General features: G+C 45.3%; 1 protein-coding gene across 3 annotated transcripts in view; it reads left to right on the forward strand.

Moving 5' to 3' along the window:
- Positions 1-22422, forward strand: part of XDH (xanthine dehydrogenase) — a 60044-nt gene that overhangs the window by 26095 nt on the left and 11527 nt on the right. For 2 of the 3 annotated variants that reach the window (XM_077843692.1, XM_077843694.1), the window contains 16 exons: positions 165-274; positions 2426-2610; positions 4009-4183; positions 5698-5781; positions 7134-7303; positions 9294-9417; positions 11524-11643; positions 12100-12196; positions 12708-12832; positions 13607-13740; positions 14160-14247; positions 15398-15484; positions 19407-19598; positions 19788-19933; positions 20709-20790; positions 21336-21431. In XM_077843692.1, coding sequence (XP_077699818.1) covers positions 165-274; positions 2426-2610; positions 4009-4183; positions 5698-5781; positions 7134-7303; positions 9294-9417; positions 11524-11643; positions 12100-12196; positions 12708-12832; positions 13607-13740; positions 14160-14247; positions 15398-15484; positions 19407-19598; positions 19788-19933; positions 20709-20790; positions 21336-21431 — 2015 coding nt within the window. The remainder of the gene's footprint in view (positions 1-164; positions 275-2425; positions 2611-4008; positions 4184-5697; positions 5782-7133; positions 7304-9293; positions 9418-11523; positions 11644-12099; positions 12197-12707; positions 12833-13606; positions 13741-14159; positions 14248-15397; positions 15485-19406; positions 19599-19787; positions 19934-20708; positions 20791-21335; positions 21432-22422) is intronic. The other variant, XM_077843693.1, reaches the window with a different exon arrangement.

A 22422-nucleotide genomic window follows, 5' to 3' on the forward strand; every position in this document is an offset into this window, starting at 1 on the left:
CATGTACCAGCACACCACTGAGTAAGGATTTTGGATAGAAGACCTTGGCCCCAATGTACCAGCAACTCCCTCTGTTTGTGGGCACCAGAGACCAGGGTGGGGAATTCACTGGTAGATTGTTCTCTGCTTTCTCACACTGGCCTCTCTGCATCTGGCTTTGTAAGGCATCAAGAGAACAGTTCGGATGGACCACACCTTCTTCCCTGGCTACAGGAAGACCCTACTAGCTCCGGAGGAGATCCTGCTTTCCATCGAGATCCCCTACAGCAGGGAGGTGAGATGTTCAGTTGTATCCCGAATCACTCTTACCAGGGCTAGGCGCCAGACGAAGAGACCAGAGTCTGCCCTGGGGACCAACCTTTAAAACATCTCTCAACTTTAACATTGTCTCTGAACATTGCCTTTAACCAACCATATTTCTCTTTGGACAGTGAGGAGTTTCAGGGTAGGGGGCATAGGGCATGGCTTGGACTGTGGAACCGACAGCTAGACATGTGATCTTGGGCATGTCAGTTCCACTTTCTGAACCTCAATTTCCTTTTCTGTAAAATGGGCACGATGTGACCCACTGTAGAGGTTATTGTGAAGATTGAAATCGAGAATTCATCAGATTCCCAGGAGATGTCTAGGAGCCAGTGGGGCGCTCCGGCGGGCAGCTAGAACACGATTTCAGAAACACGTCCAGCTGTGGAGCATTCCTGCCCCAGGTCAGAGGAGAGGGGTTTGACTGCTGAGTGAAGAAGCTGATTCAGGCCCTCACATGCTGATGAGGTGTTTATTTACTGACCTTGCTCTGGGTTGGCTTAGTTGAATTTCTGCTTCATGGGCAGTTTTTCTGCCCTGTTGAGGCAGGTCTGGGCACTTCTGGCTGCCTTGCTGTTGTTCCTTGGGGACTGTGGTGTCTTCATCTGTGTGATTCTCTCCTCCCTTGGCAGCCACACATTCTGTAATGGACCTCATAGAAAAGTGATCTGTGCAAGGCCGTGAAACCAGCCTGAATAGAGAGTATTATGGGTCTCACCCCAGCTAGTGCTCGAGTGAGTGTTACAAGGCATGTTTGCCCTTGCTAATTTTGGCCTCCTTAATGAGAATGCTAATGAAAGTAAGGCCATTATGTCCCCAAGGTGGTTTCTTCATGACTTCCTAGCTTGTCCTTATAGACCATTTTGAGCAGTGATTCCCAGAGTTTTTGTATTTCACGGATCAGTATCTTTTTCTTTTATTTAATTATGAGTTGGGGAAGGATGAGAAAACAGATAGCACCGTCCAGTTTTTATTTTGCCAGATAGAGACATTCACAAAAACATTTCATAAAAGAAAGGAGATTTTTATACCCAGAATTAGGAAGGATTTCTTGAAAAAGAACAGCTGCCAATCTGACACTGACATTTCACGGTACCCCAGCAGAAACGTCACCGTGGACTGGCACGGTCCTGGAAGTGAGCAGCTGGAACCTCTGTTCCAGAACCAAGTTCAAACTCTGGGCTCACTGTCCCAGGACCGTGTTTGACATCAGGGATCTAGACTAGCTTTATGGTTGAGAGAAGTCTCTGTGGCTTCTTGGAACAGAAGCCTGTGGCCATGCTGGACTTCCACAATGGGCCTCATTGTGCTTTCTCCAGTAAATTTTCCCTTAAACTTCTGCCTTTGATGTTAATTAGAATTTGTGGTGAGTTCAGACCTCGAGCAGAACTTGGCACAGAATGGGCTTGCTATCAGATGGTTCTCACCTGGAAAGCAACTCATGCTCCCCTCCTATTGAGAGGGCCTGGCTTAAACCCAGGGGGAATGGATGTGCAAAGCACCAACATAGCTATTGTTTCTTAGGGTGACTCATTCTTTCAGGAAGCAAGGTTTCTAACTGTGTAGCCAATAGGCCAGTGGGAGGCACAAGTTAGAGAGGGCATGTGCACAGGTGGCCAGCTGAAGGTGTGCTTCAGACACCCTCTGGCATCTCGTTGTATCTGTGTGAGAGGCAGTCAGGCCGCTTTGGGGCTGTGCCAAAAGCGGAGGTTTTGGCACAGCCCCACAGAGGCTGGGTGGCTCAGGTGCTGTGTGGTTCAGAGGCTGGGCATTGGGATGGGAAGATGGGGAGCCTGGGGGTCTCTGAGGAGCCTTTGAAAAGACGTCTTTCCTCTTCCTACCTGTTGGTTGAGAGCACCCCGTTCTCCTTTGTCCCAGACTTTCAATTTTCCTGACTACCAGGGAGAAATCCCAACCCTTCCCAGCTTCTGGGAATGTTATGTGGAACTCCTCCTGAGAATGTCTTGGTTCTGCTTGGATCTTTGATTCCTCCCTCCGGCCCCTTCCGGGTTTGCGATGGCCTTGTCCCTTTATCCCTCCTTGTGTCCCCATGCTGCAGCGTTGCCATCTGCAGTCCTTGCCAAACAAGATGGGAAACAAGAACCCCTTGATTATTTTTTAGGGTGAGTTTTTCTCAGCATTCAAGCAGGCCTCTCGGAGGGAAGATGACATAGCCAAGGTGACCAGTGGCATGAGAGTCCTGTTCCATCCAGGAACCGCACAGGTAAAGGAGCTGGCCCTTTGCTATGGCGGAATGGATGACAGAACCATCTCAGCTCTCAAGACCACACGGAAGCAGGTGGAAAAGTAAGAGCCACCAGCAAGATAAAACCGCCACAGCTGCTATGACTCCTAGTTGTCCTACTGTTGCTGCTACTACTGCGATGCCTATTGCTGTGACCACTGTTACCACCCCTGCTCCATTTACTACTGCTCCTAGTAGCATGGTTACTGCTAATAGCATCGCTGTTGCTGCACTGGCGTCACCATTGCTACTACTGTTGCTACTATCACTACTGCTGTTACCGCTACCACAACAGCCATAACTACGGTTACTATTCCTATTAGTGCTGCTGCTTCCACTACAATTAGTACAGCTAGCGCTAGTCCTATTGTTACTGCCAGTACTCTTACTACCATTCCTGATGCCATCACTCCTGCTTTTCCTACTACCATCACTACTCTAATGTTACCACTGTGGCTAACCCTACTATCACTATTGGTACTATTACTGCAGTCTCTTGTACTACTAATACTATTATTACTGCTACTACTTTTACTGCTGCTACTCCTAATATTACTACTAATAGCATTACTGTTGCTGCTACTGTTAATACTATTACTATTGCTATTACTACGGTTGCCACCATTACTGTTACCATTGCTAAACTAATAGTATCACTGCTGCTGCCACTACTTCTACCACGAAACACAATATTACTGGTGCTGTTGCTACTACTACTGCTACTTCTCCTTGTTCTACTACTTCTCTTATTTCTGCATTAGCTACTACTGTTACTGTTGCTTCTACTACTACCACAACTACTGTTCCTGCCGCTGCTAGTATTACCTCTACGACTATTGCTGTTGCTACTCCTGCCACTACTACTGCTACGTGGCTACTATGGCTACTATGGCTACTATTACTACTGTTAGGATAGGGCAGCAGTTTTACCACGCCCTTCACTGGCACTATCCTCTGTAATCCTTACGATGACCATATGGATAAATAAAGCTTACCTTTGGAGTTTGGTTCCTTGGTTCCAATTCCTGGCTCCAACACTTACCTGCTGGGTTATATGAGTCAAGTTACTTAACCTTCTCATGCCTCAGTTTTCTCATTGGTAAAATGTGTCTAAAAATTTTCCCTGGTACACTTTTTTTTTTTTTTCCCTGGTACACTTTTAAATTGAAATGAAAAGTAATGTTTCATATAAAGCACTTAGGATTTTGCCTAGTATATATGATAAGGACTCAATAGATTTTACTATTATTTTGGTGGTATTTAAAAAAAATTATTGTATCTCTTTTTAAAAATGAGGATGCTTGAGGCTCAGGCAAGTAACTGGCCCAAAATTACAAATCTCTAAGTATCTGAACCAAATCTGGAACCAAGGTTCAGACAACTGTCACCTTGTACATAGCAGCCCACGCAAATGATTCTGAGGTCCAGATAGGGACACTCTCTCACTTGTTCTCTGGCAGTTTATGGAATGAGGATCTGCTGCAGAACGTGTGTGCAGGCCTGGCAGAGGAGCTGAAGCTGTCCCCCGATGCCCCTGGCGGCATGGTGGACTTTCGGCGGACCCTCACCCTCAGCTTCTTCTTCAAATTCTACCTGACAGTGCTTCAGAAATTAGAGAGAGGGAACTTAGAAAATGTGAGTATGGGGGTGGGGATGGTGGCAAGATACAGACTCTGTGCAGGACTCTTGTTTGGGGATTTAAGGAACCAGTCTGAGTGAGGAGGACTCACCTGTGGACCAGGTGATCAATTTGCTCCTCCCTTCCGACGTCTGAGGGTAGAGAAGAGAGGACCAAGGACTCATGGCCCAGGTTGCCAAATGGAAATGGGAGCCAACAGGGTGGCTACGAGGCAGAGCACTGGGCTGGGCATCAGTGACATAGATTCTGGTCCTTGCAGTCATCATTTCACCTAAGAACTCGAAAAGGTCACAACTCTTGAACTCTTGGCTGGAAAAATCTGCACAAGGGCATGGGTAGACCAGATGACCCTTCCAGAGGCTGGCTGAGGCAACTGTGGTTTTGTAGTTAGAATGGGAGTGAGAAGGGAAGGTAGAATGTGAAACGACATTGGGAGGTGGGGCTGCTATAGCCGGGGGCCCAGTGGTCACTGTGAGGGTGCACATTCTGGAGGAGGTATGGCTGAGCAGGAATCCATCTCCCCACATTGGTTCGCCAAGTGTTTATTTTGTACCTTTTATACATAACACTGTGCCAGGCACTAAGGGGAAGCCTTGTGTGGCAGGGAACCTGGTCAATAAAGGTCAGGCTAGAGTGACAACTGAGAAGATGGTATGGGTAGTGCAAAGGAGGGAAGGCTCCTCCCCACAGATGTGGGGACAGCTGACTGAAATCCCTCTTTGAAAAACATTCATAATACTTATTTTCTTCTGGTTACAAAAGCAATAAACTTACTGTGGAAAACTTAAAAACCCCGGAAATGTGATAAAAATTAAAATTGAAAATAAAAAAATGAAACATTTTTGAATGGAGAAATTAAAAACTTTTCAAATTAACTTTTTTGAAATTAATTTTACTCTTCTCTCAGATCCCCCAGAAAACTACTGCTACTATTTTTGCTTATTTCTCTGACCTTTTCCCTACATTTATCTGTCCATCTGTCTGTCATTCTGTTTTCTCTCTCTCTGTCTGTCCTTCCATCCACCTATTTACAGACCTGTCATCCTCCTAGCTTTTGATCTGGAACATATCACATTCTAAACAGGTTCGAGGTCATGCTGTGTTTATGCTGTGTTTTATGTCCCCCTTCATTCTGTTGAGATTATATTGTGCATGTTTCCCATACCATATTTCCCACAGAAATGAGGAGGAAGAAGAATTTTCCAGCAAGGCTGGGGGAGAAAGAGCAGTGTGCATAAATGCAGGAGGGAGGGAAACCATTTGGTGTGTTGGAGGAAGTACAAACCATTCACCATGCAGGCTGCAGGGTTGGGGGAGTTTCTGAGGCTGTTATTAACTACTGAGCTCCCAAGCCTGCATGCTGATGTTAAGATAGAGCCAGCCAGAACTCAAAGGAATGTAAAATGAGGAGATGAGGGGAATAGTTGTAACTTCTACCCCTTGGGGACAATCAAGGGTGGGATCAGTGGTAGAAATAGTCACGATCACCACGGTTCTCTTGCCTCCACAGAAGTGTGGGAAGCTGGACCCCACCTATGCCAGTGCCACCTTACTCTTTCAGAAAGACCCTCCAGCCAACGTCCAGCTCTTCCAAGTGAGTATACAGAATGTATGGCTAATATCACTGGCCTCTGTAGGTCATATCAGATGATGCTGACCTTTTGGTGAGTGACCAACTTGAGTTCTGTATAGGTGCTCAAAGCTCCTTAGTGCTCTGCATAAATATCCAGTGAAGAAAATGGGAATCCTATTAATGTCAATGAAGCTATTTTCTCTCTTCCTTACTCAAATTTCTCTCTTGGGATTACTCTCATCTTCATCTGCTCCTTAAAGAAAAAGAAAAAAAAAATTTTTTTTTCCATTTTGTCTTTTCTGGTGCCTCTGTGGGGCTGATGTGAAAAGCCAGGAGTTCTCTTGACCATGTAAACAAAACAAAACAAAACAAACAAAACAACAACTTTCTATCAATGGCAACTTTTTGGGAAGCACTAAGTCAAGGCTCAGCTTCTCCCATAAACATTTTGGGTTTTGTAGGCCATACAGTCTCTGTTGCAACTACTCAACTATGTCATGGTAGCATGAAAACAGCTAGAGGCAATACATAAATGAATGTGTGTACCAATAAAACTTTATTTATAAAAGCAGCCAGTGGGCCACGTTTGACCCACAGGCCACGATCTGTGGCCCCTGGCTAGAGTATGGTGGTCCCAAGTATGAACTCTGGGGTCTGACCGCCAGGCTTGGAATCCAAGCTCTGCTGTGTCATAACTATAGCTAGATAGCTAGATAGCTCCTGGCATATATTAAACATTCAATACAATATTGGCCATTATTATTATTACTTGGAACAACTATTAACAGAATTTTATTATAAATACTTTTTAGAACATTTGGAAAGTACAGAAAGACATCAAGAAGAAAACAAAAAGATCCCACCTCCAAGAGAAAAATCATTATATTCTTCTTTATGTCTTTCCGGTTTTTCCTATGCATATATGGAAATGTATATACTACGTTTATAAAATGTATGTTTTCCCTACAGAATTCAAATGCTCATAGACACACACAATGTTTTATGTCCTGTTTCTATATTTAACACGAGTATTCTTTCCTTCTCATTAAAATTCTTTTAAAGGATGTCTTAACAGTTGTGTGCTATTGCATCGTATGCATAGAGCATGTTTTTACTCAACCCCCAGTGAATGGACATAGAGGTTCCTCTTTAGTAATTTATTTTTTGTTCCTCTGTATAATGATACTATGGCACCCTTCTCAATGACTTCTTATCTGCCTTTCTGTAACTTTGCCCTATGCCCCTCCTGCCTCCCCACCCTCCCCAATCCTTCCTCAGGTTTGCTTCAGCCTGAAGCTCTTGCACTTTCCTTGGGCCTGTAGGGAAACAGTGTCCTCTGCAGCTCAGCTTGACTGGTGACCACATTGTTTCAGGAGGTGCCTGAGGGTCAGTCTGAAGAGGACATGGTGGGCCGGCCCCTGCCCCACCTGGCTGCGGCCATGCAGGCCTCCGGGGAGGCTGTGTACTGTGACGACATCCCTCGCTACGAGAACGAGCTGTCCCTCCGACTGGTCACCAGCACCCGGGCCCATGCCAAGATCAAGTGAGTGTCGTAAATATACTCAGGAAGAAGGGCTCTGGGAGGCTTCTCTGGGGCCTTCTGGTCTAGAGAGGAACACAAGGACTTGTCTTAAAATCACATAGGAGAGGACCCCGGGATGTTAGGGGCTCAGTGATTCCTGGGAAGGTGAGGGGGTGACGTTGGAGGTATAGATAGGGGCCAGATAAGGAAAGCCTTGGAGTGCTGAACCAGGAGATTATGCTTGGTCTGAAAAGCAGGGAGGAGCTTTTAACAGGAGTGGGTTAGATCTGCACTTTGATAATTGGGCTAAACTTCGGTGCAAAATTTCAGTAGAACTTGAGTCAGTGCTAAGGGGAGGAGAGTCTGATGGACCTGGGATTGTGTCCCTGCCTCTGTGCTTTGCAACAGGGACCTTGGCCTGCATATGTAAGCTCTCAGTTTCCTTGTTCATAATAGGATGTTTGCATAAGGATCAGTGATAGAGTCCACAAAGGACCTAGGAGAGAAGAGTGGCTCATACTTGTTTGTTGAACTTGGAGAAACCAAATGACAAGAATTGCCACCTCAATAATAATAATAATAGACACTCATATGGCACTTAATATTTGCAGCAGCCTGGTTTAAAGCATTTTACATATATTGGCACATTTACTCCTCTCAGCAACCCTATAGGCGGGTCCTATTATCTCCATGTTCCAGATGAGGAAATAGGCAGAAGTATGGTCAGTTACTTGCCCCAGGTCACAGAGTTGACAATGCCAGAATTTGCAGCAAAGCCGGGGTTTGAAGCCAGGCAGCATTAGCACTGGGCTGTACTGCCTCTGGAGTTCAGGCCAGAGGCTGAATGTGATTTGCTGGTGACGTTAGACACATGGCCTGCTGAGCAGAGAAACTCTCCCTTGGGCTGCATGCATTAGGGAATCCAGTCTCCTCTTCATTGGTGTTTCCTCTGCTGCTCTTAGCCACCTGGATACAGGCTCTGGGAATGGTAACATGGACACAGACAAAACCTAACAGATAAGTAAACTCTTCCAGTTCTGTGGGGGAAAAAAGTTTAAGAGAATACAGTTGCCAGCTATAGGGTAAATGCATTTGTCTTTGTCCTTGTCTTGAGCCCATACTGAGCACGCTGACCATGATACCCATTGTCTACATTCAGAAAACTTTGCTCCATCTGAGGGATGTATGAATGGATGTAGGAGGATGGGGATGGGGCTTTGTAGTAAATGCAATGATCCGGGCTTTTCTGGCTGCATGCACTTAGAAGGGAATGAGATACAGCAGAAGTGCACCTGGCTTGGGCTTTTGCTAACCTCACTTCGGGCCTAACCCCAGCTATGCTGCTCTCTGGCTAGGTGACTTTGGAAAAGCCACTCAATTTTCTCTAGCTGAGTTTCCCGAATGTAAACTGAGAACAATGACAATGACTCTCTGGAGCTCTGATGCGGATTGCCTGTTTGGAAGTTGATTGGTGTGCAGAGTAGTTTCTATACTATTCTCTGAGGTGCCTCTGTGCTAATTTCCCCATGGGGGCCTGGGCCAGTTAGAAGTACAGTGACACAGGCTCCAGGTGTTCTTCCTCTCAGGCCTGCTGATGGCCGGGGTGCCCTGCTGCCCTGGGATAGCTCCACGAAGGTGGGGAGAAGAATTTGGCTGTGTGACGATGTTCAGGGTCATTTGATCAGTGGTGAGCAGAAGCTTTCAAGAGTAAATGCTACTCACTGTGATTTGGTTCCCTAGTAGAGGCTCCATGGGATGGGGGAGGGGGGGGGCTGTCCTGTTCATCTTCCATCCTCCCTGCAGCACTCAGCATGGTGACCTTCACAGGGTAAGCATTTAACTAGCGTTTGCAGAACAGGGTAGAATAGGATAGAATATAGGATAGGGATAGGATAGAATAGAATAGAAGGTGGAGAAGGGAGGAATTCAATTGAGGACAGGTATCCAGTGGGGTGATGGGTCTTCTGCTTTGGTTTCCTGCCTGGACCCCTCACTGTGCTCATTCTTGCAGGTCCATAGATACTTCAGAAGCTGAGAAGGTGCCAGGGTTCGTTTGCTTTCTCTCTTTTAATGATGTTCCTGGGAGTAATAAAACTGGAATTTTTAACGATGAAACAATCTTTGCAGAGGATGAGGTACGTCTTGGCTTTTTTAAGATATGAAGTTAGTGTAATGAGCAGTCAAGTTTTAATTTGTGCTCATGCGTCTAAATCCTAATCTTGAAAGGATTCCATATTTGCACATACTGTGGCCATCATCTGATTGGCCAGGGTGAAGGATAATCTGTAAAGGGACAAAGTCTGTCTGGTGGCACTTTAAACTTTCACTTAGTGTTTACTTGTCTATTTATTTATTTATTTATTTATTTATTAAATCTTTTAAAAAAAATTTTTTTTTATTTATTTATGATAGTCACAGAGAGAGAAAGAGAGAGAGGCAGAGACACAGGCAGAGGGAGAAGCAGGCTCCATGCACCAGAAGCCCGATGTGGGACTCGATCCCAGGTCTCCAGGATCGCGCCCTGGGCCAAAGGCAGGCGCCAAACCGCTGCACCACCCAGGGATCCCCTACTTGTCTATTTAACTGACGGTTGCTAATTGCACATAGTAGGATGATGCCTGGCCAGAGTGGCATTAAAACAAGACAGGTGATTGTTTTTGAACTACCAATTAGGTTCTGAAGGGTATAATATCAAGATCCTTTTTAAAGAAAATAAAAATATGGCAAACAAACTAACTAGAATAGAAATCACAATATCATCACTATGTGTATTGATAATTCACTTATACAAAAGTTCATCTATCGATTTCAACCATATATGGAAGTCTCCTGCATACACACACACAAAACTTTCCAAACACTCAAGATGGTGGCTACAAAAATCCATACACTTATAGGATAGTCCTCAGGCAGTCATTTTACAATTCCAATACAAATCAAATGCAAATTGGAGAAGACTAGGGTTGCTGAAGGGCAGATTCACTTTATTATTAATGTACAAGTGAAGGAGAGAATCCAAAGCTATAACCATGGAGATACAAGAACTCCATTTGACAGAAGAACAAATTGCTTTTAAAAACTACAAGAGCCTCTAAGACTGCTGCTAGCAGGTGTAATCACCATAGCACTACTCAATTAAGTCAACAACTTGACAGCATCCTCAAGAGATAACCATCAGAGACTGTGTGGAGTTTTCTTTTCAGAAACCTTGTATTCCTTTTTTAAAATTATTTTTTAAAGATTTTATTTATTTATTCATGAGAGACACACACACACAGAGAGAGAGAGAGAGAGAGAGAGAGAGGAACAGACACAGGCAGAGGGAGAAACAGGCTTCCATGCAGGGAGCCCGATGTGAGACTCGATCCTGGGTCTCTAGGATCACGCCCTGGGCTGAAGGTGGCGCTAAACTGCTTAGCCACCTGGGCTGCCTGAAACCTTGTATTCCAACGTGATGAATTGGACAATATTTTTTGTTTATGTTTTGGGGGATGTTGGAAGAAAATGACCTGTGAAGGACCTGAATCATTAAGTAATGAGATAATAACAATCTCTATTCTATAAATCTAACAAAAAACTGGTGTATGGGTCATCAAGACTAAGAACCAGGCTTTGAGAACTACTGCTCCTGGGCATCTAGATGGAGTATAAGACATGATTGCTGCCTTCGAGAAGCTTTTGGTGTAAATCTGGAGACAGAAGACAAAAGGGAATGGTAGAAGGAAATGAAACTGGAAATGGGGGCTAAGATTTAGTTGTGGTCTAGCAATACACCAAGGCAAGATTGTGATCTTACCTTCTGGGTCTACATCTCTTCACCTGAAGAACAAGGGTGTTGGAGTTGATCTGAATCAATAGATAGACTTCATGCTGCCACGCCTCTCATTCTGTTGCTCACGGCAGTCATGGCTAACATGTCAATCACCACATTCCACCCTGGGCGGCTTCTCCACAATCTGCCAGTAGTGAATCAGCAGAATTGGTCTCTGAGATGAAGTGAGTTTGCCATTCTGATACTAGTAATCTCCAAGTCCTATTCCAGTTCCACTGATTCTAAACACATGAAGAAGCACATAATCCCAAATAGTAGGACAAAGACAAGAAAAGACCCCAAGGCATTCCTGAAATGTACCTTAAGAAAACTATGGGGGCCTGGACTTCCTTTGCCTTTTGAACAATCCAAAATAATTTGTTTTGTGAGGAGAATGTTATGTTCATTAACTGTCTGGGTCTGTTCCCAGGTGACTTGTATTGGGCACATCATTGGTGCTGTGGTCACCGACACTCCAGAACATGCACAGAGAGCTGCTCAGGGGGTGAAAATCACCTATGAAGAACTTCCAGCCATTATTACAATTGAGGTAACTGAGAAAGAGCTGCATGAAGAGGGGTGAGCCACCCATCCCTGGAGGCACCTTTACTGGGATCCTTTAGGGAGGATTCCAGCAATAGATGAAATTTTACATCTCTTCCAGCCCCAGGTTTGGGTAGTCTTCTGAAACCGTATGTCCCCATCATGATATCAGAGTCTGTTCATTAGTGGCCAAACTAGGTTCCTCCTTCCCAGTGCCAGCTCCCATTGTTCCTTGAGGGACTCTACTTTTCCTCAAGATCCAAGGCTGTCCACCTATCTCTGAGGAAGTGGAGGAATGCAATGCCTGGGGTCACACACAAGCTTACTTTAAGTCTGTAAGGCATTAGTAGAGATATCTGCGTGAGAAGAGAGAGGGAGTTCCAGCAGTTTCTCTTTCAGGTTTGGAAACAACCTTCCTTCTCCTCTGAAAGTCCAGTCACTGAAGCTTCTTTCTGATCCTCAGGATGCTATAAAAAACAATTCCTTTTATGGGTCTGAGCTGAAGATTGAGAAGGGAGAACTCACGAAGGGGTTTTCAGAAGCAGACAACGTTGTTTCAGGTATAGCCAGCACCGTGCAGTCCCAGATATGGACTGGCCCTGGGTACAAATTAAATTCAAGGGCTGGACCTTGGGTCCTGGAGCAGGGGAGTGAATATTTACTGGAAGAGTCCTTCTGATGTTTGTAACAAAACAGTAGATGGCAGGGAAAGACCACCTGCCATTTTCATCTCTGCCCTCCTGCCTCTAGGCTAGATAGACCTAAGTGATTCTCAGGAGCTGGTAGTATGTAGAATTTCGAAGACTATCAGAGAAGGTAGTGGCCACAGATCCTGGCCGCCCCCTGTAGGCCTGTAGGCTGTCCTCACCCATCTGCAGCCAGGACTCTCCCCCACCACTCTTCCTCCCCCCACCTCCACACCGTGGAGTTAGGCCCACAGCTCCCATGTGGTGCAGGGCTGCCAACTAGACCCCTTTTGGAATTATTTCCTACAATGGTCCCTGGTACACGGTGGGTGTGCTCTCCTTAAGCAAACTTGGGATCAATGTGGGCGTCTTATTGCCTCCCCAGGCGAAGTGTACATAGGTGGGCAAGAGCACTTCTACCTGGAGACTCACTGCACCATCGCCGTCCCGAAAGGTGAGGAAGGGGAGTTGGAGCTCTTTGCGTCTACACAGAACACCATGAAGACCCAGGTAGGTGTCCCGTGGGTCAGCTCCAGGGCCGGGGGAGGGCACTTGGGGAGTGTCTGGCAGAGCACGTGTGGCAGTGTGGGGTATGGGAAGAGGGTGATCTGGACTGGGGAGGAGGGGATTTGAGGGTCGTGGACCTGGAACCAGACCCTGTCAACCAACAAGCTGGTGTCACTGAGTTATTACCTTGCCTTCCTTGGTTTTCCTCATCTGCAAGATGGGCCTGGTAGGGTGTACTGATTAGGTGTTACTACTTGCATTGGGCCTGGTAAGTGTTGGCTTTTATCATTCCAGTGATATATGGCCTTGGTCAAGTCATTGAATCTCTGGCTCCTCCTCTGTAAAACAAGGGTATGGGCTTAAGTGGTAGCCACAGAGACCACTACATTATTTGTGGCAGCTCAAATATTTCCTGTTTCTGTACTTCTGGTAATGCGACAGTGGTGGGCAGCGTTTTGGGTGACTGATCCTCCCCTTACAACTCAACAGTTCCTGGCTAGATGGAATGAACTTTGGCTCTGAGAGTATGCTGTGGCCAGCCACTCCCCCCACTGGTTAAAGACAAGTGAATTCAGTCTGCGGTGACTAATAAGTGCTGGCTCCCAGGATCCTCAGCTCAAAGGCTGCCTGGGGAGGTGGTGGGGGCACTTCTGAAATCAAGGACAATCTCAATATTCACAGCAGTAATTAGGTTCATAGATATCCGGCGGGACAGCTCAGGCCTGAAGTAAGTCCCAGTGATGCATTCAGGGCAAGTAATTTTTCTTTTGTCCACAGGCCTTCGTGGCAAACATGTTGGGGGTTCCAATAAACCGGATTTTGGTCCGAGTGAAGAGAATGGGAGGAGGCTTTGGAGGGAAAGAGACCCGGAGCACCCTGGTGTCCACGGTAGTAGCCCTGGCTGCATACAAGTGAGTCCTCCCTGCCAGCTCCGGGGAAGGAGAATAAGGCTGCTGCTACTAGGAAGGCTTTCCAGATTCCCCCCCTTTAGAAGTAGATTCCCCCTGCTTTGCATTTTCACAGCCTTCAGTTTTTAGAACTCTTGGCCATTGGGTTGAGGGTAACACCACCTGTTTCTTTGTGCTCCATGCATGGATCCATGTCTTGTCTCCCTTATCTGGCTGTGAGGGCCCCGAGGGCAAGGACGCATCTCATAGCCTTATAGTCCCTGGCTTGTCCAGCACGGTTCCTAGACAGCTAGAGGTGGAGCAGACCCGCACCAGTGCCAGGTGGAAAGAGAAGTCTCCAGTGCTGTTTTCATCCCTGAGATTGACAGGACTGGGCTGTTGCAGAGGCTCCCAGTGTTCTAACCCTCTGATGCCTCCCTCAGGACTGGCCGCCCTGTGCGCTGCATGCTGGATCGTGATGAGGACATGCTGATAACTGGTGGCAGACATCCCTTCTTAGCCAAATACAAGGTTCTAGATGTTGGGAACTATGTTGGGGATGGGAGGGACAGTGCCATCTCATCATGAAAGCTGGGGATGAAGATCTAAGGATCCTGGGATGTAATCTCAACATTTTTCGTGACTACCCGTAGAAGTTCAAAGAAAAAATAGTAACGAGAAAAATTCAAATCAGCCAACAGCAACATAGAGGGGTGATGCTGGCCGGCCAACTCCCAAGGGATGTCCCAGTGTGGCATTTATGCCTTTTGAGAATTTGCTCTGGTCCATCCTTGGTCTTTATCCAACTGTGAGAGATGTGTGACTTTTCAGCAGCCCTGGGTAAATCCCTACAGGATGGCCTCATGTGAATGTATTCACTGCCTGATGTAAAAATCAGAATGACCGCTTAGTGCTTAGTGATTTTCAATGAGAAATAAAGCTGCCCAGGGCCTGTAGTGTGGGTACCTGCTCCACCAGACCACAGATGGCTGGTCACTGCCAGTTCCTCCGTGGGATGGTCCCTTTTTGGGTCCCTGTCCCTCTAAGCACAGTATAACCTGCTAGATCCCAGTCTGGGAGCCCATCTCTCCATGGGCTGGCCTTTAATATCTCCCCTTTGACCTTGTCTGATTTTGTTTCATGATTGAACTCTCCCAAAGGGATCATAGTTTCCTTATTCTGAAATTCTTGAGTGCCCACAGAAAGTAACTAGGTCTTCTGAGTCCCAGTTCCTCACTTATGGGATGGCCTGGCCTTTAAAGGTTTGTTCTGATGGCTGCATAGGGTCAGGGATGTGAAAAATATGAAAGCACATTCATGCTCGTGTGGGGTGTAGCTTGCCTGCTGGCCCAAAGCTGTGAGGTTCCCCAGTATCTTTCTCAGTTTCTCTGCCTGCCCTCCCCTCTCTGCTTCCTCACTCCGTCTGACAGAACCAGAAACCAGGAGTAGGTAGAGGGAAGGAGGAGTGTGGGGAGAAGGTGTGTCCAGGATTGAGGAGCCATGGAACATCACTGGAGAGATGTTAACTCCTCTCTGCTTCACCTGTTAAGCCCCAATGACCTTGTTTTCATGGTGTGATGTCTGGTTCTTTCTGCTTCCTCCAAGTAGCACAAGTGGGCAGGGATGACTAAGGGTTACCAGAGGAAGGGCACTGTTGAGAAACCCCTCCCCTTCTCATCAGGTTGGCTTCATGAAGACTGGGAAGGTGGTGGCTCTGGAGGTGGAGCACTACAGCAATGCTGGGAATACCCTGGATCTCTCCCAGAGTGTAAGTAGGATGTGTCTCTGCCTCCCAGGGGCGGGTGGAGTAACTGGGAGGCCAGCCTGGTGCAGGCCACCCTCTGTTCCTGCCTGTTACCATTGTGGTAGCCTCCCTATTGATCCTCACTTTTAGGTTCTCCACTCTTGGCTTACTTCTAAAGCACAAAGATAATCAAATTACTTTCTTGATTGGAAACTCTTCCTGCTTTTTCAAGATACTTTGTCAGGCAAGCAAATTAGTTATAAAACTTTATGCATAGTATGATGACAGTGCGTGTATGTGTATGTAAAATTAACATATACCTCTGTAATATATACATATGTATATATGTGTGTGTATATACATATATATACATGAAATATATATATATATATATATAAAAATTCCAAAAGAACATACACCAAACAGTGATTGGGTAGGACAAAGGGGCACACTCACTGTCATTTCCTATATAACACATTTTTGTGATGTTTGAATCCTAAGTAAGGAATTGAATTTCTTCTTTTTTTAGTTAACAGTTTCATTGAAGTATAGTTTACACACCATGAAATTCACCCATTTGAAGTATATAATTTAATCATTTTTAGTAAATTTAGAGTCCTGCAATTATTATCATGATCTATTTTTCAAACATTTCCATCGTCCTAAAGAGATCTCTTATAGCAACTCCTGTTCTTACGTACCCTCTCCAGGCCCAGACACCCACCAGTCTATTTTCTGTGTTTATAGACCTTCTCTTGTAGTTGATTCATATAAATAGACTCATATACTATGTAATCTTTTGTGTCTGGCATTTTTTCCTCAGAATAATGTTTTTAGGTTCATCCATGTTATGGTATGCATTAGTCCTTCATTCTTTTCTTTTGAGAATATTTCATCATGTGGATAGACCATATTTTGTTTTCCATTCACCACTTGATGGAACTCTAATGGAAATCTGAGTTGTTTTCAGTGTTTAGCTTTTATGGATAATGTTACTGTGAACATTCTCCTATGAGTCTTATGTAGACATGAATTTTTGTTAATTTTAAGAATTAACAGTTACCTTTGTGGTACTGCTTTCTATAATTTTTTAAAATCTAAATTCTATAACCATACTAGTTACGCACACATAGATTCTTCCTGTAAAAATAAGTCAAACATTTCAGGAAAACAGAAGTTCCTATGAATCATATCCTCATCTCCTCCCCTCCCCCCCACCAAGCCAGCCACTTCTCTTTGCTAAGGGTTAACTGGCTCAATTAGAAAACTTCACACTTCAAATTCAATTAGTCAACTTATAGTATTTAAATAAAAAAGAAAGAAAACTTCACACTTTAGATCTCTCAAAAACAGAAACACATTTAGCATTCTCAGCATTTGCAACACATGCCTCTTGGTGTTGTAGGAAAAATCAGGTTGAAAAAGACACGGTGCTTTTCCCCAAAGATCTTAGAAGCTTTTAAATTCAATCCAGCAACCATTTATTGAGTGCCTTGGATGGCAACATAAAGAATATATGGCATTGTTTCTGCCCTCAGGAAGTTCATGGTGTGGTGGGGGGAGACAGATAATAAAAGACAAAATGAAATAGAAGTACAAGTTGATAGAGTGCTAAGGGAAAGCGAAAATGGAATTAATTGAGACATACTAAAGCATCTAGGCTAAGACTGAAATAATCAAAGACAAAAAGCAACCTGTGGGAGAGAGAGACTACACAGTGAAGTAAACCAAACCCAAAAGCAAACAAACAAATAAAAGCTGCCACTGATCTCATCAGAGAGATGAGTTATTATACCTTCAAGAAGGAAGAGGATGCCATAAAAATGGAACAGTAGGAGAATAACAATGAACTCTGGTGAATTAAAACTCTGAAAGCAGGAAAGTTGGAAGAAACTTGAGCAAATCTCCCCAAGTAAAGAAAAAATATAGAAAAATAGTAGAGAAAATACAACAAAATTCAAGGACTTGTCCAGGAGATCCAAATACTCAAGGTTTCAGAGAGAAAGAATGGAAACAAGAGAGAGGAGGAAACTATCAAGAAATGACTCAGGAAACCCCCCTAAACAGATGGGCATACATTTTGAGATTAAAAGAGCCCATCCAATAACCAGCACAACAAAGAAAATAGATCTATGCTAAGTTACATCGCCACAAACTTGAGAAATGTGGGGATAAAGAAGATTTTACAATATTCGGGAAGGAGAAAAACAGAACTATTTCCAAGAACTGGAGAGACATTGATTAGATTTGTCAATACTGGAGAGCTATGATGTGCCAGTAAAATGCCTTCAGGGATTTTGCTGAGGGAAACTGGAAAACCCATTTCCAACCTAGAATCCTATATACAGCTGAATTATTAATCAAGGATGAGAGTTCAAGAAAGACTTTTCAGGCATGCAAGTCTCAAAAATATTCTTTCTATATACTCTTTTCTTTTTTGTTGAGAAGATATTCGAGGATGTACTCCAATAAAGTGAGAGTAGGAAATGGGAAGACATGGGTTTCAGGAAGGGGAGATTCAATGTAGAGAGGCAAAGAGAATCTGGGGTGAATGTGAGGGGAAGATCCCCAGGTGACAGGTGAACTGCCAGTTGAAATTGGAGTAGTCCAGAAGGCTGTAGAAACAATTTCTTCAAAAGATGAGGCTGCTAGAAAGTCTAAAGTGTTCAAACATACTGAGAACAGATTTCTAGCACTAGGGAAAACTTAAGTTGACTTAGTAATAATTGCATAGAAAACTAAGAAAATGAAAAAGTAAAGATAATTATTAGCTCTAGTGTGGTGGGTGGCAGGGGGATATTATCAAGAAAGAGAGAAGTTGGGGTGCCTGGGTGGCTCAGTCAGTTACACATCTGTCTTCAGCTCAAGTCATGATCCCAGGGTCCTGGGATCAACCCCCACATTGGGCTCCCTGCTCAGAGAAGAGTCTGCTTCTCCCTCTCCCTCTCCCTCTCCCTCTCCCTCTCCCCCCTGCTCATGCTCTCTAATAAATAAATAAATAAATAAATAAATAAATAAATAAATAAATAAATAAAATCTTTAAAAAAAGAGAAGCAATCAAGTATAACTATGTGGTTTAGCTGTCAGTATGTTTACAGGATGATATCAAACTGACTGCTGATCAGATTAAAATATAATTATACAGGGAGGATGGGGGACAGGAAGTTGATGTGTTTTGGGGGAAAGGGGGTTAGGTGGGAATGAAATCGCCTTTTTTGTAACAAGAAAACAATATAAGAGTCTATAACTAAAAACATCGAGAAGTTTCAGTGTAAGACGTTATTTAGAGATATGAAAGTTAATGTAAAGCGCTGATAGAGAATGAGCTATGGGAACTCTAAGTGGAGTAGAAGGAAGGAAAGTGGGAGCTGCTATTGTGCATAACACAACCTTGCAGCAGTATTTGACTCTTGAAACTGTTTACTATAAAACTCTAATGAGAATACAAAGTACTTTAAAATTAATCCACAAAATCACCTATTATTATTATTATTTTTTTAAGAGGCAAGGGTTTCCCCAGGGAGGAGCCGAATAAGAATGGTAGTTAGTAGGTGGGTAAGCTGAGGAAGGGCACATCAGGTAAGAGGAACATATAGTCAAAAAAGAGGATAAAGAAACATACGGGGGGAAGGTCGTAAGGAGTCTTGAATTCCATGCTGAAAGATATATGGACTTTGCTCCAAAGAGAGTTGAGTGCCGTTTTTAAGCAAGTGGTTGGCCTGAAATGACCTTATATTTTTGTTTGAGGCATAGGTTGGAGGGTGGAGAGACACAGAGGCGGGGAGCCCAGTAAGGAGTCCTGTGCTGCAGCACCTGGGAAGAAGTAACGTGGGCCCGAGGAGCCAACAGGGCTGGGAAAGACACAGAGGGTACAGCCCTTGAAATCCCTTTGTCGCCAATGAAATGTGCCCACTGTTGTCTCCCATTTTGATTCCTTCTGCTCCAGATAATGGAACGAGCCCTATTCCACATGGACAACTGCTATAAAATACCCAATATCCGGGGCACTGGGCGGCTCTGCAAGACCAACCTGCCCTCCAACACGGCCTTCCGGGGCTTTGGGGGGCCCCAGGGCATGCTCATTGCTGAGTATTGGATGAGTGAAGTCGCAATGACCTGTGGGCTGCCTGCAGAGGAAGTAAGCTGGGAGTCTGGTGGCACGGGTCAGAGTGGGTTAACCTACCCTGAGGGGATTGTGGCTTTGTGTCTTGGACATCTCCCATGGGGGCAGAGGAGAGGCAGGTGCTGTTGAGGGGAAGCTAAACTTGGGGTTATGCCCCCTTGTCCTTGTCACCAGCAAGTCTTCAGTGTTTCTCTCCTTGCAAAGGTGCGGAGGAAAAACATGTATAAGGAAGGGGACCTGACACACTTCAACCAGAAGCTTGAGGGGTTCACCTTGTCCAGGTGCTGGGAGGAATGCCTAGCAAGCTCTCAGTATCACGCCCGGAAGAGTGAGGTTGACAAGTTCAATGAGTAAGCACCGGGAGGGGAGGAGTACGATGTCCTGGTGCTCTCTCGGGTCTCCTAATCTATAGCCTCTTTGCTGAACTCAGAATACCAGGCTAATAATTTAACGGGTACCTCATGAAGACGCTGAGTTTCTTCCCCCTTTCGTAAGCATCTCTTTAATATACTGAAATGGTGTTGAGCCCGGGGGGCAGATGGGCTTACAGCCTGCCCTCAGCATCACAGCTCATCAGTATGGTTTGTGTTTACACATCCATCCACCATAGGGGCACATGGGTCCAGGACTCAGAACCCCACAGGTATACACCTGCCTCTAACATGAGTCTCTAAATGTGATCTTGCCATCACTCCATCAACTTGGGCCTCAGTTTCAAAGTGAGGATAGTTACACTCGCTCTGTTTCCTCACTGAGTTACCCAGGAAACCAAATAGAAAGTGCAGAGAAGGTGTTACCATGATCATCACTGAGCCACAGTTTGTCCCTGGGACAGTTAGAGTCCAAGATCACCAGGGAACCCTGACCCCATCTAAACTCCACACTGGGGGAAGTGATGATACTTTCAAGTCCAGGAGTGGGCCCTGCTTCAACTGTGCAGAAAGACTCAGAACCCAAATCCCACCTTTCTCATTTGGCTTACCCAACTTGAGGTATGATAAGTACTGTGTGGGCAGCTCCAAGGATGCCTTGTTCCAATTTTGCAAAGATGTTGTCTGAAACTATGTGTGGGCTGACACAAACGTGATGGAGAAGGTTCTATGAGAATCTTCCTTTTTTCTCCAGGGAGAATTATTGGAAGAAGAGAGGATTGTGTATAATTCCTACCAAGTTTGGAATAAGCTTCACTCTTTCTTTTCTGAATCAGGTAAATGCCTTGTGTAATTTTGCCCTCTCCACTGGGCTGGGGCCGCATTTCCCCTCTGTGTGCAGCATTGCAAGGGAAGGGCCACTGTCACTGGTAGCAGAGCTGCGTGGAGGGGCTCTCTGCTGTTTAAATGAAGTTGAACTTGCATATCCCTGTTTGTCCAGAATGGCACAGGTCGGTAAGGGCAGCATGGGATTCAGAGGTCTCGGATCAACTTCTACTTCTTACCCTTCTGGGTTATAGGGCTACAGATGCTACTCTGCCTTTCTGATCCTATTGCTTCATCCGTAGAGTGGACACAAAGACATTTGACCTCCTTCCCTCTGAGGATGGGAGGCACACCAAGAGAAATAGGAAAAACCTCTCCAGCTGTTGAGGGGCTACATCATTACATCACGAGATTTACACTGCTCTAGTTGTAGTTTAAGATTTCTATCCAGAACACTGCTGCTGGTTCTCTTTCTCCTGGGCTCTGGCACTGTTGGTCCCAAGCTTCAAGATGAGTTAGGATTTACTGAATTTTGTGTATCCTTCTCTTCCCTTAGGCAGGAGCCCTGATTCATGTGTACACAGATGGCTCTGTGCTGCTGACCCATGGGGGCACTGAGATGGGCCAAGGCCTACACACCAAGATGGTCCAGGTGAGCAACCTGGAGGCTGGGAGCCCTCTCTGGGACCGAGACCTCTGGGTCAGGGATGATGTGAGAAACCGAGCAGAAGCACAGAGAAGAAGCAAAAGCAGAAGCTGACCTCAGCTCTGGTCCTGGCTCTGCTGCCCATTTACATGTGGCCTTTGGCAAGTCTTCTTTCCTCTTGGTCTCTATTTCCTAATCTGTGCAAAGGCGTTGGCTGGGTGGCCACTGATGTCACGTCCGTTACCAACATTCTAGGGCTCTGTGATTGTGTTGGTTTGCAAGCTCCTGGGAAGCTTCCCAGGTATGATCTGAAACTGGCCTCTGTACTCAGAGGGCAGTGGGGAGACAAAAAAAAAGAAGCCTGGGTTGGTGGGCCACATTTTTTTTTTAAAAGATTTTATTTATTTACTCATGAGGGACAGAGAGGCAGAGACACAGGCAGAGGGAGCCTAATGCAGGATTTGATCCCAGAACCCCAGGATCATGACCTGAGCCAAAGACAGATATTCAACTGCTGAGCCACCCAGGTGTCCCGTAAGGTCACAGTTTTAATAAGCAAATGGAATTTACATAAGAGGCTTGCCTTGAGTGCTGACAAGATGGATGGATCCCTGCCCTTGCCCACTGAGTCTTAAAAGCATACATAGAGAGAGGCCTTAATTGGGTTTAGTCAAGGTACTGTGCAGGTGTTCTCAACCCTACATCATCATCCTCGGAGGCCGTGTCCTTGGAGCAGCCTTTGGGAGCAGGAAAAGCAAGCAGAACCCACATTTCAAGGACAGGGAAGTGGTGAGCCTCTGATCCCCAAGTCCAGCTCACGGGTCAGCTGGTGGTCACATCTTTCGATGACCTTCCCCAACAGTGTATAAGTGTGTATGTTGTGTCTGTAAAGGTAGTCAGCTTTCCCCACTCAGTGGAGCTAAGGTACTGGAACTGGATTAGAGTCCCTGCTTGGCTCACGGACTGGCCAAAAAGCCAAGGTTACCTTTAAAAAGTA

Source organism: Canis aureus, chromosome 12, assembly GCF_053574225.1.
Source record: "Canis aureus isolate CA01 chromosome 12, VMU_Caureus_v.1.0, whole genome shotgun sequence".
Classification (NCBI taxonomy): Eukaryota; Metazoa; Chordata; class Mammalia; order Carnivora; family Canidae; genus Canis; species Canis aureus.